Raw genomic sequence first — 18,949 nt, 5'->3', positions numbered from 1 at the left:
ACATATAACACCAGTTTTTGTGAGGGAGCATGGGAATTTCCCAGGGCTGTTTTATGAACAGTTTGTACTGTTGGAGTCAATAATTATAACAGTGAGAGTATTGATTCTGACCCACAAAGTCATGATTGGAAGCAGCAAAACTCCTAAAGGCTTGTTAGATTTTTTTCGAAACAAAATTTAAAAGATTTATCCATCCTGCTGTGGACTCTTGTATTCTACCCTGCATCTACTTGGATGCAGACGCTGTTCTGCTGCCAATTTTCCTTTTACAAAAGTCGATTGAAAAATTGATATCTATCAATCAGGGCTACCCACAGAGCCAATTTCGGTCGATTCAGCATAATGCCTCCAAAATTCAGTGTGTGTGGGCAGCTTTACCTCTTTATTATAATTCCAAATGCTTACACTCAATTTCCTATACATCATACATTCCTGGTCTACCTAATCATTTCATTTATTCTGTATTTATTGCTGAATACATAACTATCATTCAAAGCTACAGGACTGTAACTTTGTATACTTGTGTAAGTGTATTTCTAGCTAGAAATGTTTTGGATAGATTGGGGAAGACTGCTCCTGGTGACCATTCTCAATGGAACAGAAAGTGATGGAAAAATGAAAACTGTGTGATTGTCACCGAAACTGGAGGTGAGTGGAAATCTTCCATTGACTACACTGGGATAGGAAATGGAAAATCTCCATACCGGCACAGCTAAAAAAAAAGCCAGAAGTTCAAACTATTCCCTACTCTATCCAAAACTGAAATAAAATAATTTAAACTAGATATACTTTAAAATTTTTATTAACTTGGTGCACATCTTAGTCTTAGTAGCCGCTATATAAAAATATAGAATATATGTCAACTATCCATTTTTTAGTAAAAGGTTATTTCATTCGGGGAAATACTTATCTTTGGGGGGAGAGATACCTTTAACAAAGTCCTCTTTGTATAGAAATGTGAAAAAAAAAAACTGCAGACAGATGTTTAGTGATCATAAAGGAAAGCTGCATCAGCTCAGTCTGGTAGAAAGCAGATCGCTATAAAAGAGGCAGGTAGAACAAATAAGAATGGCCCTGGGGTCTGTTTTGGAAGGGTGATATTAAAAAGAAATATGAGGACAGATGACTTGTTAAAGGATAAGTTCACCTTTCGTAACATGTTACACCCATATTCAGGGTTACAGTTACAATTTAAAAAAAGGGGCTGAACAGGGCTCTGCCCGCCTGGCCGTAACACTCATTTACAGTGTCCTGTGAATGGAAAATGACAAGGTCCGGGAGCCTTTGTGGCTGCCGGCTTGTAGTTTTCAATGAACTACTACCGCGCTGTGAACACTGTGTTAGTTCAATGAGTCTTCCTGTCAGAATATATTGCCTTCCTCGTACAAGGTAAGAGCAAGCCGATACTCTGACAGATCTGCAGGAGACCTGGATGGCATCAGAGATCTGCTGATCACTGGTGCAATGCTCTTCAAGCTTCTGCAACAAAAAATAATAAATGCACATCTGCAAAAAAATGTGCATTTATTATTTTTTTTAAAAGTGAACTTACCCTTTAAGCTTCCTAATCTTAGCTATACTAGTTAGTAAGGGCTCTTGCAGATAGGTGGCCAGGGAGGGCGAGTTGAGTCAGTTTGGCCACCCCTCAGACGGGCCTGTAAACACATCTACAAGGCAACGCCTGTCCAACTTGGCCTTTGAGTTCAATAGGGCCACACCGCAAGCATGACCTGAACATTTGACTTACAGTTGTGTCACAGTCCCGCAATGTAAAATTGTCATTCCACAATTTAAAAATGGAGGTGGCAGTAGCGCCTCCTGAACACCTGTCAGTCGCGGATATACCACCCAATGAAAAGCAATCCACTGCAGATCACATTGTAGCGGGAGGTAAGAATTTTACCTGTGTGACAAAGACTGAAGGCTGTTTACTAAAGGTGAGGGTTCATTTTGATTATCCAAATCTGAAAATCGAATTTCTGTTTATTTCACCTGCAAATGATTGGATAATTGATCTTTTTTGTGTGTGTGTGTAAACAATACTGCTGAGTCCTGTAATGAGGGCCAAAGACATCTGACACTTACAAAAGCAATGAAAACTAGGAGACATAGGCCACCGCAAAAGTGACTATATTACCTCTTCCATTTGTTATAGCATATATTCTATCCACATCATTGTATTAATTTTTTGGACCATGGAATTTGCTGTACAGCAAAATCAGAAATATATATATATATATATATATATATATATATATATATATATATATATATATAACTGAAAATGATCATTGCAAAATGATAATTATTTTTCTAAATAATTATGGATTATGAGGTCTACAATAAGAGTCATTGCCCCGTTTAAAGGACTTATTGCCCATCTTCTTCTCCAGCACTGCACTGGGAGAAAAGAATGCTATTTACTGGTGACTATTTTTACCCAGAGCAGTTTCTGCTTTACAATCGTTATTTCACAGAATTCAAAAACTAAAGATTGCTAATAAACAGTTTAGGGTCATTTGGAGCAGTGTTGGAAAACATAGGTCTATTTAATATAGATATTATGTGCAAATTTAAGATAGTATTCCTGATAATATACCCCATACATATAACTGTGTAAGCAAATCTTTTGATATAAGAAAAATATTTTTTTAAGATTATAGTATACATTCCATGAAAGTAAAATTCACCCTTTACATAATGTAAACATGAAGAAGCTATTTAGTATAGAATTTATTATGCAATGTATAATTAAACAAAAATGAATTCTGCCATTATGCATAGATTCAGACTATATTAAGATTTTACCTCTCTGTAGTAATTTACTAGTTAAAAAGTCACTTTAGCTATTAATCCCCCTGACAAAGCAAAATTAATGACACCCACACAGTGAATGACGATGACGGTAAGCATATCTAACTTGTTACTTAATGAGAGCGATGTTTATATATTACATCTTGACAGTAGTTTTAATTTGCTGATATTTATCAGATGTATTACCAGGTCGAGCCTGCAGGGGGGGTGTAGAAAGTAGTTTCTGAGTATGCATAGTTTTAAACTGCAGTGCTCCACTTAGTTACCTGCAATATACACAAGCGTTTGGCATGTGCCTTATCTATGAAATTGCAGCTAAAATTAGTGATAGATATTAGATGTTGGTCCATTAAGGATATTGATTTGTTCTGTAACTGGACAGAAAATAAAATACAAGCAATCACAACATAACCTTGGGACACTAAAATTGGAAAACATGGAGTATAGTCAAGTTTCTTTTTTTTTCTTTTTTACAGTCCTCCACTGTGTACATGGATAAGCCCCAGCTGACATTCACCTGTGTATATTTCCTACAATATGCACAGGTTTCCAGGTCATACTGATTTTAGGCTAGGTTTTTCAAAATGAACATATATCATCTAATGTCTATGGCTAAGGAGATAAGTAAAAAAATATGGAAGTACCCTCATTTTAAGCAGCAGTGTAAAATAAAAATGACAATAACATTTAAAGAGAACATGTTGCCATATTGCCCTCACCTATCTCAGCTAGGACTTGCTGTCCAGAAGCCACAAGGACAAGTGCTAGAATCAAGGCAAAAATGTCACTATGTAAAAGTCCACAAGCGGTCAGTTTAAATCAGCTAACTGCATTCCAGGTGCAACAAAAGGTGTGCAAAGTCTTACATTTTTTTTTTTTTGTTTAGAAAGCAGCCACAGCCTTCCCGTGCCAGCATTATCCTTGCTCTCTGTCAGGAGGCAGTAGTCTCTCTGCAGAGGTTGGCCACATTCTCTCCCATGTCAGGGCTTAAGCAATCCGATCGGCAGGGCATTAATTTTGTTTATTGGAGAGCTATAGGTCCGATTCAGCAGAGATCACTGTATCTACACAAGGGTCATTCTCTACTGCATTCTGGACAGGCTGTTCTACTCAGGCTGTAGCTACTTTCTAAAGAAAACCAACTGTAAGGCCCCATTCACACTTGTACGACTCCAAAGTCCCTCGACTTTGGAGTGCAACTTTGATGCAACTTTGCTAAAAAAGGAGTAAACAATAATCAGCGCAATCACCAACTGAACCGGGTATACAAAATACTTCTCACATAAAAATATATATATGCCTTGCAACCCAGGCAAAGATGATTGCCGCTAACACTTTACACTTTATAGTTGTAGTCACAAGATTCACCACATTAAAATTATAGCGCATAGAATAAGTGCAGCGCAATAAGGTTTAAAGATAAACTATACACTCATTGAACGAGATATACTCTACAAAACTAGTGAAATCCTAAAAATATGAACAAAAATTAAAATAAATCAGAAAGTCCCATACACTGAACTACACCGCTGTGTAATGAATAAGTGACAGTTCATATATCTTCACAGTGTTTCAGGTGACCCACCACCTCCAATAACAGATCTCACTACAGAGTCGCATTCGCCTCTGACCAATTCCTCCTATTAAAGGTACAGCAACATTCTTCTTCCTCCCGTCTCGGGGTATAGCTACTGTCCTTCTCTCCTTGATCCTCAATCAAGACCATAGTGCTCTCTATTTCCAAACAGTTATTGTTAAAACATGAGGGAATTAAAAACGCATCACAAGGATATACAAATATCAGTATTATCAGCTCACCACGCTGACACTAATAGCTGCTGTGTGACATCACAGGCTTAAGCACCTCCCACCTATACACGTTACACCCTCCGATTGGGCTTCTTCAGTAGGCGGGGAACTGACATCACACATGCCCGTAAAAAGCCTTATACCTAATCATCATATTAACCCTTCTGTGCATAGGAGTCTGGAAGTGGCAAGGTTGGCATACCCATACTCCTCAATGGTCGATTATTCACCAATTGCTTACTAGTGGTGGGAGGATCTGAAGCCCGTAATGTCACACAGCAGCTATTAGTGTCAGCGTGGTGAGCTGATAATACCGAACACTTGTTATTTGTATATCCTTGTGTTTTTAATTCCCTCATGTTTTAACAGTAAATGTTTGGAAATAGCACTATGGTCATTACGTTTTTAATTCTATGCTACGCTGATGACTGAGGATCAAGCAGAGAAGGGCAGTAGCTATAACCCTAGATGGGAGGAAGAAGAGTGTTGCTGTACCTTTCATAGGAGTAATTGGTCAGAGGCAAATGTGACACTGTAGTAAGGTCTGGTATTGGAGGTGAGCAGGCAATTTATCTGGAGGTGGTGGGTCACCTGAAACACTGCGAAGATATACGGACTTTCACTTATTCATTACACAGAGGTATAGTTCTTTGTATGGGACTTTCCGATTTATTTAGATTTTTGTTCATGTTTTCACTCTGGTCACTAGTTTTGTAGAGAGTATCTTGTTTAATGAGTGTATAGTTTATGTTTATACCTTATTGCGCTGCACCTATTCTATGCACTATAAATTTGATGCAACTTTGAATGGGTGCAACTTGGATGTGACTTGTTTTGCCTTTGCAAAATCAGACCCACTGTTGCATGTAAAACATTCAGGTATGACTTTCATGCAACTTTTGAGGGTTAACATTGAAGTCTATGGCCCTCAAGTTGCAAGAAATTCGGACCAAAGTAGTGCATGAACTACTGTGAAGTTGCTATGACTTTAAGTCGCAAATATATAAATGGTTATCATTCGAAAGCATGGGGTACAACTTGTCATGCTACTTTGATGTCCTAAGTCATGTGACAGGTCGCACAAGTGCGAATGGGGTTTAAGAATTTGCATACCTTTTTGTTTTGATGAACCTGAGATTTAATTAGACATTTTAGACCGTCCCCACCGGTCTGATGCTTGCAGCCACTCACACTAGAGTTTCAACTGAGATGGAGGTAAGGAACAATGGGAAAAATTTGCTATAAACATTGTTCCTCCACATTAAACCAAGTTAATACATATTCATCCTTTAACCTATACGCATGTTTTAAGGTCTTATTTCTAAAGTGACTAAAGACTCCTCCATATAGTATCCTGCTCCAAAACAACAGGTAGAAATATTTCACTGTTATAGCTCAAACACTATCCAGGTTCTACCTAAGACTCTACTGTCATGTTAACAGAAAAAGTGGGTACTAGAGGGGAGGGACCTACATGGAGGGGTCTTAAGCAGTTTCTGCTAGTGGAATACTTATTTAACTCCTCAATTATCTACTTAAGGTTATTATAAGCTTAATATTGAAAAGTTCTAAAAAGAGATGTTTCCTGTTACAAGCCTGATGTCTGTGACTTTTCCTAGCAATATTGGCAGGATGGACCCTGATAGTTAAATATAGCATTGCCTTTTTATTATATAAATAGTGTAATTAAGATTATAAATAAAGTAAAGAACGCATGCAGTCAACTGCATATTTTACAAGCAATATCTAGAGTAAGGAGTTTTATCTTTGGCAGGCCAGTATCCAGCTGGACATGCAATATTTACACATTGAAAATTGATAAAATAATATATTCAAGTTATGTTGAAGCAATGTTCCCTCTAAGCCATGAGATGGGCGCAACTCGTATCTCTCCAGTTTCTGAGGAACCACAGGTCCCAAAAATCCACTTGCTGTCATGGAATAGTGGTGATCAGTTGTTGGAGAGATGCAGGATGCCTACCCTAAATCATGAACTCTGGAATGGGATATTATTACTTGTAGATAGGAATGCTAGCCCAAATCTTTTAGCTTCATGTAGACTGGCTTAGGACACCTATTAAATGAAGTTATGTTTAAAGATAAATGCACTTCAAGCCTTTTGCAGTACAAAAACTCAAAAGGATGCTGTACACTCATGATATAGAAAACAGCCTATTCCCTGGCCTTCCAATGGTCTGTGTAGCTTTATAAAAACTGGGTTCATGTACAAGTCTGGGGACAGGGAAGATGGTGTCCTGCCATATAAAATAATAAGCAATATGCTCAATCCTCATCTTCAGGTAAGCACACGGGTCTGACCTCAGAACTGGTAGACCCACTGCGCAGGTATATTGTAGAGAGTCTTATTAAGTTCTTTAGAGGCTGTGTTTGGGAAATGTAGTATTTTCTTGATCCTTCAAATGAGATCATCTTTTAACCTTGGACTCCAAGAAATCCATTATCCATTAAATACCCATTTACAAAAAACTGTTCAGCCAGTCTTGTGATTCAAACTCCTCCTTCACATGACACAGCCACACTGCACAGTCACGAGGAGGTCACCGCTGTTTTGTGGTTCAGCTTTTTCTGCTCATTTTGGAATATTAAAGGGGGTATTTAGCTGATTGCCTGAATTACAAAGTTTTCATTGTGATTAAGTAGTTTTGATTGACTGCCCCTTAATACCTGTTTTTATTTATTTTTTTTATCTATGGGTAGTCATTAAAGTCAGTGCTAAAATCTGACCACAATTCTGACCAGAAGAATTGGTTGTTTGTTTTTTTTATTCCATTTTTGGGTCCCCCTGACCAGAAGAATAGACTGTCTTCCTCATGGGTTCTAGCAGTAAGTACTTCATCCAACAGGTGGTCATTACCCTTAACCCAAAGCTACTGTAATAGAATAGGGCCTTTTTTTCCCACACTAAAATGACTTCAAAGAGAAACCAATATCCAGTGCAACCCCACAGAATGGATTGAAGATCCATGTTTACTATGGTCATTTCAGTTCAGTCAGCTTAGAGTGAACAATGCATTTTAAAATTATTTATCACTGCATATATTCGTATATATGCCTACTGGACCTGTGCATTTATGCACCCATACACCCACTCACACTCATGTACAATATACGTTATACATGTATCTCGTCCTTTTCAGAATCCGGGGTTACCGGCCTGGAAACGCTAAAAATATCCTGACATGGTATCTGAAGGGGACTGGATGGAGTTTTGGGGGGTGTCAGGGGTGTTTTCTTTTCCGATAGTAGTTTTAGGATTTCTGCCACCTGCTGTTCAAGGGCAGACATGCGAGAGCTTAATAGCTGAATGTCATCCTTAAGCTCATGTTTGACTTCTTGCAGAGTGGTCTGTAAGGCCTGTTCAGGAATAGGATAAAAAGGGTGCTTTGCATCAGCTTGAATCGGGCTGTGCTCAAGCGGGCTACGCGTTTCCCCCGCTTTGTCCAACCGAAGGTCACTTTTTGTTATACCACTATCGCATGAGTCTGTTTTCCTCAAGGGATTTTTAGAAACCCCACTCTCGGGGTCAATGCATTTTGGGTCGTCTGACAGTAAGCCCATGGATTCTGCCTTTGTGACGTTATTCCAGTCCTCCTTTTTCTCCTCATGGGCCTGCATGTTATTTTTTAATCTCAGCCAACCCTTGGCATTAGCGTTTTTGACGCACATGGGGCTGGTAACTTTGAGACAGTTTGGGTCACTGCCGCTATTCGGCTTCAACTCTATCGCATCCCTGTTGTTCTGCTTCAAAGACTCGCTGGTTCTAACGTAAGAAAGAGACGTCTGAATGGGAGTTATCTGGGACACGGTTACAACACTGGTGCCAGTAATGACAGCTCCATTGTGCATTGTGGAACGATTCTCGATTTGGAGCTTGTTCCTTTCCAGGTCAGTGTGCGCCGAGCCCTGATTTCGTAGCTCTTTCTGCTGTTTGAATTTCTGAAAGAGCTTCCGTACTGGGTGGTCTACGGGGATAGTGAGGGTCACTTCATTTTTCTGCCGCTGACGCTCCTCTTCTTCTTTCTTAACATCGCTGATTTTTCGGAACACAATCTAATGGAGGGAGATACAAAAAGGCAAAGGAAAAGTCATTACAAAAATAAGTTTGCTTCTGTGTTTTTCACTAAAAGAAATAAGACATGCTTGGCTAGAAAAACGTACACTGTGGTTTCTTTTTTCTTATTTATAAATTCATTGCTCCAAGGCAGGAGACAAAAATGTTGTAAGCATTCAGATAAAAAAAAAAAAATACAATATTATTACAGTGCATACTCTTTCCCTATGCTAGAATTGTGCTCTGTATACCAAGACGAGACTGTAATGAACAGAAAAATGAACATTTTATGGAATCTTGGAGACCCTCTTGCCAAACTATTCCTTTCAACAAAAATCTTCTTATAAGATTAAATGTGCATTTAGTATTCTTTATGCATAAAAGCCTCTCTTACATAGCCGTTGGAAAAGCTCTGAAACATCTGTTAGATGCTACCATCTTGAATATACAGTAATGTTAGCAGGCTCAGAACTGTCACTCAAGTGACACTCCATAGTATTCCTATTTGCTTCTCCCCTGGCTGCTACATTTAAGGTTATGAAAGGAGGGGTGGAAGAGCTGGGCCAGCACAGCCAGTAATTAAACAATCCCAACAGAGGAGAGGGCTATGACATGCTAGGAGGGAGGAGACTGTGCTAGGGAATTGGAGGAAACTGGAAAAGCTTCCTCCAGTAGTCAAATTTATTAGCAAGTGCATAAAAAAAAAAAAGTGGGTGACAGAGCCTTTGAAGAATTTATAGTTCAAAAAATGTTCACAAATTACTTATTTTCTGCTCCATTTTAGAACAAATTTTACCTTACAGATCCTGTAATTTAGATGATACCTTGTAAATGAAGGGCTACAGTATTATCTGCTCAATTACCAGTAGCACATGCTATCATTACATTATTAAAGTTTTTGTCTATGGTTCATTATCCCCCTAATGAGCTCATCAATTGACAGAGGGATATTTTTTTTATTTTTTATAAATGTATTCAATTGCTGGGTGCCAAGAAAGCTCTTGCAAAGTCATTTGCAATAAACATTGTAAGGACTGTTACAGTTTCCCCACGCAGCTGGACCATCACCTCTCCGATTGTTTTTGTTACTTATTGAGGAGGGATCAGAAAGGATTTATGCACATATTCCTTTATCTTTTCGTGGCTAGAGAGATAAAAAATGATCTGCACTAATTAAAATTTACCATGAATGACCTCCATTTGTAGATCATGATCTGAAGGAAGCAGCAAATGTATGTTGATTTTGTATATACTTTCTTTGTTATAGTCAGGGCTACAATAACTTTATTTAGCCAAATATAAAGTATGACATATTGACATTTTACATATAATTATTTTTGAGAAGAGGGTTGTGATTTAGGATCCATTTCGATTTTCAAGCTGAATTTTACACGGAGATGAATGTGTGTATCAGACATCTCCAACTGAGGTTCCAGTCAGACAAAGTAAGCCTCAAGCAGGCAATCATTACTGCTCTGTTTGGATAACCCGTTCTGCTCTGGGAATCCTCTTATGTATTAAATGTTTATTTTTAAAACAAAGATAGTTTAGATATAGTAGAAAAACAGTGATAAAATATCAGTTTAAAATCATATCAACTTGGAAAAAAAATAATAAAACAGGACTTACCCAACCCTATAGATTTCCCTTTATTATCTATATTCGCTGAATACTTTTAAAGTGTACTTGTCATTTGGCAGACATAATGCAGTGAAGGAAATGAGTAGGAAAATAAAGACTGACCTTGGATTTGCATCTTATAAAGTGTTACTAAATCCATAACAGTAAAATCAATCTCTATATGCAGTAAAATATGCTCTTTATACTCACTGTGGAACCTAAGGGGTTAATTCTCTGCATTGTGTAAAAAAGGCTGTTTGATCCTGTGTGCTATGAGCCTCCCCTTCTTCCACAGTCCTCAATCCATCCCCTGATAGTACAGAGCCTTGGGGGCACTCTGCATATGCTCAGTTTAATGTGTATTACTAGAGCATTTTTCTTTTTTAAGGTGAGGGGGGAGGGGTGCATGTGATCAGCACAGGGCCAATCAGCACTGTCCAAACAGAGGGTCAGGAGTCATGCAGCCTCATAGGACCATCAGAGGAGAATGACAACTCCTCCTACAAGCTTTAACCAGTGCTCGGACGGACACTGGTAGAAGTCACAAGACTGCTATATACTGCTGAGGAAAAAAGGTATTTAGCAGTTTATATTTACTAAAAATAATTGCCTTTCCATGTTCTGTGTGCTGTGGGAGACCGGATATAGTGAATACAGGATCCTGGGTTTAGTAACACTTAACCTTTAAGTTTTGAACACAAATCAAACTAACATTTTCATGGTGTTCGGTTTCTTTATTGCTGTTTTTTTCCATTCTGGAGGATTTGGTGAGTAGGGAAGTGGAGGGAAAATCCTTCCAACAGGGACACATACAGCATTAAAAACACATTTTAGCAGATAATTGTAAGCATTAGGAGCATTGTTGGCTTTCGGTTGTTGTCTGTACCCCCCTATTTTGGAGATTGCCCTCATATGTTGATAGATGAGTGAAAATCTCTTCCAACCCTTCCCCACACTATCCGAAAAAAACATTTTGGGTAGGAAATACATTTTAAGTCTTTTAAAAGTACGACCTCCATACTATATGAATATTAGTACAGAAATACTAGGAGGCTAGGGTGTAATGGACACAACTGTTACCCTGGAAGACAGAAAAATGCTGTTTGAAAACTTTGTGTCTTGTCACTTAGAGTAAAAATAAAACAATATTAAAACTATTTCCAACATTTCAGTAAGTTTCTGTTAGTTATAGATGGCTCTCCTAAAATGTTCTGTCTGACCTCTGATACTGGGGCCTGGACAGGGCGATGACATTATGGCACCCTACCCCCCCCCCCCCACACCCCCCCACGTGACAGTGTTTTGGCCTGGTGGTTGGCTGCTTAGGCCCAAGCATGGTCTCCTGCTTCATAATTTAAAGCTTTCTCTGTTAATGATGGCTCCAGTAGTGCTGGAAAGCTGTTGGGGTGTTGGGCTGGATAAGTATAACTGCCTGGAGGGGTGGACTAAGTGCAGCCACCCATGGAGGCCTCCAGTGGTCCTGCAGAGTACAACTGCCCCATAGGAATGAATAGGGCCATGGCACTCATGCTCAGTTATAGTGCCTATGTGGCCTAGCCTGAAATCCAGCCCTGGTTGCAAGGCCCATTGCACTCAATTCAATGCATGCATTAACACATTTATACGTGTTGACATGCCATTTCAATGTAAAGGCGTGTCCCTTAAAATGCATACCATGCATCCATATCTACCTTTAAAGGGTTTCCATGATCCTCAGTATCCATTTAAAGGCCATTGCGCTATTTAAAACAATCCTACTGTTGCCATCCCATTAATTCAGATGTATTTTACTAAAATGGTAAAATTTGGGCAAAATATTGACAAAGCAAAAAACATTTGTTTTACTCATGCCTTTTAAAAAATATTCTGCAGCAGATAGCCCTCCACCCACACGATAGCTGATCTGCAATGTGTAGGCATCAGGCACACTTTAATTCACATTCCTCTTTCAGCTCTTTGATGCATTACATAAACTTAAGAGTTCAATTAATTTCCTGAACTGCATAAAAAAGCCTGAAGGGAGAGAATAGATATTAAACAATTTACTGTCAGGATGGCTTCTATTTTCTACTTCAGTCCCTTGACTCTGTAAGCTTAATGTACTGAAATGTACTATCAACCAACTCAAACACTACATTCTGTATATGCCCAGGGGAGTCATTACAGACAACCTAGACTGCACAGCTACTGCAGGGCCTGGATGCGGGAAATGTGTGTCTCTAGTGGGCCAGTCTGACTACATATTGATTCTTTTATTTATTTTTCTTTCTTGCCAACACAAAGTATAAAAAGAAATACAATATGGTAGATTTCTTAAAGTGTATATTGCATACCAATGGTTGGTATATGTCTTGCTGCAAGTGTTTACACTACAGGCCCTGGCATCTAACTTGAGGACTAAATCAAGCCCATAAAGGACAATGGGCTCAATTCATGAAACATCTACCAATTTAAGATCAGTGGTAAAATAGCTCATGGCATTTTTTAAAAAATTTTTTGCAAGTTACAAAAAAAAAAAGCTACTAAATTACACTATGCACTATTTCTTGATGTTGTATTTTAGTAGTGAATACTTGTGGTATTTTAACCACAAGCTAGCTTGTTGTTAAGGAGCTGGCACTCACCAGCCACAACTAGTGACTCCTTTGCTGTCAGTGGAACTCCCCACTGACAGCAGAATGTAAACAAAAGAAAAGCTGGTGAAAAAAAACAGAGTGCCCTCCTACCCCCCCCTCCCCCCTTCAATCCATATCAGGCCCTCTGAATCTGGTAAAGATTTTGAGGAGGACCCCACGCCGCAAAATATTTAAAATGGTGTGAGGTCCCCAAAATCCACATACATACCAAACCCCTAGTCAAGCAGGAAGCCCAGCGGGCTAGGAAAGGAGGGATGGTGATGAGCGAGCACATCCCCCCCCCCTCCTGAACCATACCAGGCCACACGCCCTCAATATTGGGGTGCTTTATGGGGAACCCCCCTCCTTTCCCAAAGAACCTTGTCCCCAGGTTGGTAAGGACATAAGGACAAGGGCCTCTTCCTCACAACCCTGGCCTTAATGCATAGAATGCATTAAGATTAAAAAACCTTCTACCTTTACAACTCCATTAACTTGCTGCCTTCATTTCTGTTTTATTACATCTGCCTGCAGTTCAGCTTTAACATAATTTAATCTTGTGATGCCTACTGCCATTAAACAAAATTAAAGAAGCCTGTGCATAAATCCACAAAAATGTAAGGTTTATTGGCATTAAACTTTGTTCCGCAACAGGTCTGTAAATGTAAGCCATTTCAATAAAATTTGTTGATTGTTTATTCATTGGTAGATCATTTCCATCCACCTGTTCATGAATTCCAGCCTTAAAAAATAATGGCCTTTTATTATTTTAAACAAGAAGCACGAGGCAGACGAGCGTGTTTGGCTAATTAAGTAGAGCGTTAATGTCCCAGTTTATGAGTACTGCATGATTGCATAATTGATAGGCCGATAAATAATGCATCGTAACTGTACCTTGCAACAGTATAATTAACATGACATCGACTTAACACAGTAGTGCAGTCATGGACGTAATGATAAATTCATTGATTTTATTTAACGCATTTAATTGCCTGCTCTAATATTAATTAGATTAGCTCACTGCAATTAAGGCAGGCTGTATCCATTCCTTTAATTTAGTAAATTTTCAGTATTTGCACGGTAGAGTAACTAGTATTGAATGTATTTTAAATTCAAAGTGTATCTATAGCCAAAATGTTTTTTTTTTGAGTGGTAAAGGGTTAGAACCTCTGTTAGGTTATTGTTTCTGCTTGTATCCCTATAGGATGTCAATCTCACTATTTATCCTGGTGACGGCTGGCACTGAAAGTGTTGGGAAAATACAAAATTTGAAGTTTTCACCAGAGCAGGAGTAAAGCTGAATTTTTCCAGTGGGAGCACTTGCTGTGGTTCTTCACTTTGGTGGGAATTTTTCCTTCCCATTTCTTCTTATGTCTACATGACAATAAAGGGAAAACCTCTCAATAAGGCAAAAACCTCCAGACACAAAGGAAAAAAAATTACTTGGGTGTTTTAAAAATTCCTTGCCCTATCGAAGATAGACAAAAAGAGGAATTTTGACTTGCCTGTAAATCTTGAAGTACAGTACAGTACATAGGCAACTTATTCATACACCATGTGTTATAAGCTCATACCTCCAGGTGACTGGACACTGGCAAGCTTTTGAGGACACGGTGCCTCCCCAATAACCATACCCCACTCCATGAATCCTTTATTTTGTAGGCAGCAATGCAGAGTAAGGACAGTTTGGGGAGGGGGACCATGTACTATACTTCAAGACTATACTTCAAGTAAGTCAGATTTCCTCTTATCTTGATCTAACAGTACAAGAAAAAGGAAACTTATACAAACACCATAGGACACTCCCAAGCAATGAATACATAGGTGGGCAACAACTAGGCAAATGGAATTGTGCCAACCGGGCCAAAAAACAACGGGGGTCCAAGACCCAAGTTTAGAGTGACGCTCCTAGAACCTTGCTGCCAAAAGTTGCAACTGCAGAAGACTTGACATCCACTTGGTAAATTTTTGAGAAAGTATGAACAGATGTCTAGGTGGTAGCCTTACACAGTTGTAAGTTGTAACCAAGGCTTGGTGACTAAAGGCCCAGGATACACATACAGATCTGTTGGATTGGGCACGCAATAGCGCAGGAGGAGATTTTTGTTTAAAAGCATAAGCTCTTGTAATCGAGTTCCCCCCTTGTGAGGTCCCAAGGAAAGAACAAACATTTGTTTATTGGAAGCAGCAGCTTTTAGGTATACTCTAATGGCTCTATAACCAGACAATGTAGAGGGACTTTGGATGCTTAAGGACAAGGCACAGAGATGGCAGAACAATGTCCTCGCTGAATGCTGAAACAACATTTAGAAGAACGGAAGGTCTTGGGCATAATAAAACCTTATCACAGTGAAGTATGTGGAAAGGCTCTTCATGGGAAAGAGATGCAAGTTCAGAGGCATATCTGATAGACGTGATAGCTACCCTAAAAGCTATTTTGCTGGAAAGTTGGTGGAATCTGGTGGGCGGAGAGAACCATTGAATAAAGGGCATCACAAGAGTGTGAAAACCCAAAGACCCTTGGAAGGATGGATAAGATCAATACCTGCCATTTTAGGCTGCTAAGAACTAGATTCTGGCCAAGACCTGTTTGCAGGAAGGCCAGAATGTGAGACACAGAGTAATTTCTGGGACTAAACAGAGGGCACTTGCACCAGACAAAGTGACATTTTCAGGTCAGATAGTAAATCTTCCTGAAAATGGGGTTTCTTGCTTTTAACGAGGTAGGAATCACAGACTCAAAACCCCCTGTATCCTTAGGACTTGAGTTTTAACAGCTATGCCATTAAAGGCAGATACTGTGAAGCAGGGTGGAATAGAGAGGGCCTTGAGATAGGGAAAAGGTTGGGAAGGTGTTGAGAAGAGGCCAAGGATCATCTGCAAGAAGTCTGAGTATGTCTGTTTACTAGGTTCTTCTGGGCCACTTTGGAGCCAGTAGAATACCAGTTCCATCCTCTGCTCAATTTAGTGAAAAAGGTGAGGCAGAATCCGCAGTAGAGGGAAGGTATAAATTAGCCTGAACTGAGACCAAGGGATAACTAGAGTATTCAAAACCAGAATTGGTTCTGGCAAGAAACAGATAGGAAGGTCACACCTGCAGGCCCCACCTTTGGCATATCAGATTGAATAGATCTGGATGAAGACGCTTTTTCCCTAGGGTCCAAACGACTGCCTCAAAGGAAGCAATTATTAACCCTAAAACTCTCATAGTAAATCTCCCTGTGGGATTCCTTTCCCACCTGTTCCCTTCTTGAATTGGTCAAGAGTCTCACCTAACAGACCTTGTCCTTGAAACGCATTTGTGAGGTGCCTTTTACAGGCGTTTTCTGCTGTCCAAGCTTTTAGCCGTAAGATTCTGCCCATATGAATGGAGATGTTCCATGGCATCTATAGAGAAAAGGAGCAGAAAGCAGTTGTAACTGCTCTGCATTAGCACAATCCTGAAATACAGGATTATGTTGGTTATTCATTGTCCTAGTCCATATACAGAAATAGAGCTAGTTGCAGGGCTGGACCTACAAGGTTAAAGAGCTTTTAAGAGTGTCTTAATAGTTCTGTTAGCATAATTTTTAAAATCAGAACATCTTCAATGGTAAAGTACAGTGGGATGTTTGTTCAGGACATAGATAGTAGGGGTCAACTACAAGAATAGCCCATTTTTGTGGAAACTCCTTTTCCACTGCATGTGAGTTAATTTTTGGGGGCATAAAAATACTTTCATTAGTGACCCCATCACTACAGACTGCACAGTATATCTGAACAGGGAATATTTTGTAAGTTTTGGTAGGTCTCTTTGTACCCAAAGATGACAAAGGGGCACTTTTTACATCTGGAGGAAAAGAGATTTCATCTCCAAATACGTAACGTTTTCTTTACAGTAAGTGCTGTAAAAATGTGAAGTAGACTCCGTGAAGAGCTGGTTCTGGCCAGCTCAGTAGATTGCTTTAAAAAAAAAGGACTGGATTCCTTCCTAAATGTACATAATATAGCTGGATACTAACAATTATAGGTAAAGTTTGATCCAGGGAATATGCCTTCCTCTGGGTCTACTGTAGGTATAGGATTGTGTATATGGGATTGTATGTAAGTGTGTGTATATATATATATATATATATATATATATATATATATATATATATATATATATATATATATATATATATATAATTACAGTTGTGTCAGATCCTTTGACAATTCTTTTTCTTTCCCCATGACTCAGAATCTAGAAACGTCAGTGCAGCACTGTATGAAAGATGCAAGGGTCTGTCAAAAATCCAGAAACTCATTAACCTTTTATACACACACACTAATTACAAGCAAACAGATCACAGGTGCGGATGGTTACCTTTAATAGCCATTCGAACCCCTTTGTGTCAACTTTGGCTAGTTTCTGTTGTCATTATTATTTAAAGCAATTGTAAAGGATGGTTTTTTTTTTATAATAACAAACATGTCATACTTACCTCCACTGTGTAGCTCGTTTTGCACAGAGTGGCCCAGAACATCCTCTTCTGGGGTCACCCGGCGGCTCTCGTTGCTCCTCCCTGCTTCAGATTACCCCCTAGGAGAAGCGCTCTCCCGAGGGGGCTACCTTGTCGGCGCACTACCGAGTCCAGCATTTGCATCCACAGACATGAATGCGGGAATCGGCCCGCCCCTCGGCGCTCACGTCATTGGATTTGATTGACAGCAGTGGGAACCAATGGCTGCACTGCTATCAATCTATCCAATCAGGACACGAGACACCAGCTAGAGCTGGTGTGCTTGTCCCCGGGGAGAATGACTGGGTTCAGGTAAGTAAAATGGGGGCTCTGGCGGGCTGCAGCATGAGAGAAGGTTTTTCACCTTAATGCATATAATGCATTAAGGTGAAAAACCATGAGGCTTTACAACCCCTTTAAAAAGAGTAAACACAGTTGATTGATAATAAAAGGGTTCAGCCAAACACTAACCATGAGTGAAAGAAAAGTTTTTGTGTTATCATTCATATTCTCTGAAAAATGGCCAAGAAATCATAAATTCTGCCAGGGTATGTAAACTTATGAGCACAACTGTGTGTGTGTGTGTATATATATATATTATACACAGTGCCTTGAAAAAGTATTTATATCTCCTTAAAATTTTCCACATTTTGTCATGTTACAACCAACAACGTAAATATATTTTACTGGGATTTTATGTGGTAGACCAACACAAAGTGGCACATCATTTTGAAGTGTAAGGAAATTGATAAATGGTTTTCAAACTTTTTTACAAATAAATATCTGAAAGTGTGGCGTGCATTTGTATTCAGCCCCCCTGAGGCAATACTTTGTAGAACCACCTTTCACTGCAATTACAGCTGCAAGTCTTTTTGGGTATGTCTCTACCAGCTTTGTACATCTAGTGAGTGACATTTTTGCCCATTCTTCTTTGCAAAATAGCTCAAGCTCTGTCAGATTGGATGGAGAGCATCTGTGAACAGCAATTTTAAAGTCTTGCCACAGATTCTCAATTGGATTTAGGTCTGGACTTTGACTGGGCCATTTTAACACATGAATATGCTTTGATCTAAACCATTCCATTGTAGCTCTGGCTGTATGTTTAGGGTCGTTGTCCTGCTGGAAGGTGAACCTCCGCACCAGTCTCAAGTATTTTGCAGACTCTAACAGGTTTTCTTCTAAGATTGCCCTGTATTTGACTCCATCAATCTTCCCATCAACTCTGACTAGCTTCCCTGTCCCTGCTGAAGAAAAGCATCCCCACAACATGATGCTGCCACCACCATGTTTCACAGTGGGGATGGTGTGTTCAGGGTGATGTGCACTGTTAGTTTTCCACCACACATAGCATTTTGCTTTTAGGCCAAAAAGTTCCATTTTGGTCTCATCTGACCAGAGCACCTTCTTCCACATGTTTCCTGTGTCCCCCACATGGCTTCTTGCAAACTGCAAACAGGACTTCTTATGGCTTTCTTTCAACAATGGCTTTCTTCTTGCCACTCTTCCATAAAGGCCAGATTTGTGGAGTACACGATTAA

At 39.4% G+C, this 18,949-nt stretch overlaps 1 protein-coding gene across 2 annotated transcripts in view; it reads right to left on the bottom strand.

Moving 5' to 3' along the window:
* Positions 1-5,312: 5,312 nt before the first annotated feature.
* The window catches only part of KCNH5 (potassium voltage-gated channel subfamily H member 5), a 550,163-nt gene continuing 536,526 nt past the window's right edge, over positions 5,313-18,949 (bottom strand). For both annotated transcript variants that reach the window (XM_073610317.1, XM_073610318.1), the window contains one exon: positions 5,313-8,694. In XM_073610317.1, the coding sequence (XP_073466418.1) occupies positions 7,756-8,694 (939 nt within the window). In that variant the 3' untranslated portion in view covers positions 5,313-7,755. The remainder of the gene's footprint in view (positions 8,695-18,949) is intronic.

Source organism: Aquarana catesbeiana, linkage group LG13, assembly GCF_042186555.1.
Source record: "Aquarana catesbeiana isolate 2022-GZ linkage group LG13, ASM4218655v1, whole genome shotgun sequence".
NCBI lineage: Eukaryota > Metazoa > Chordata > Amphibia > Anura > Ranidae > Aquarana > Aquarana catesbeiana.
This window is presented reverse-complemented; position numbering and strand designations above follow the sequence as displayed.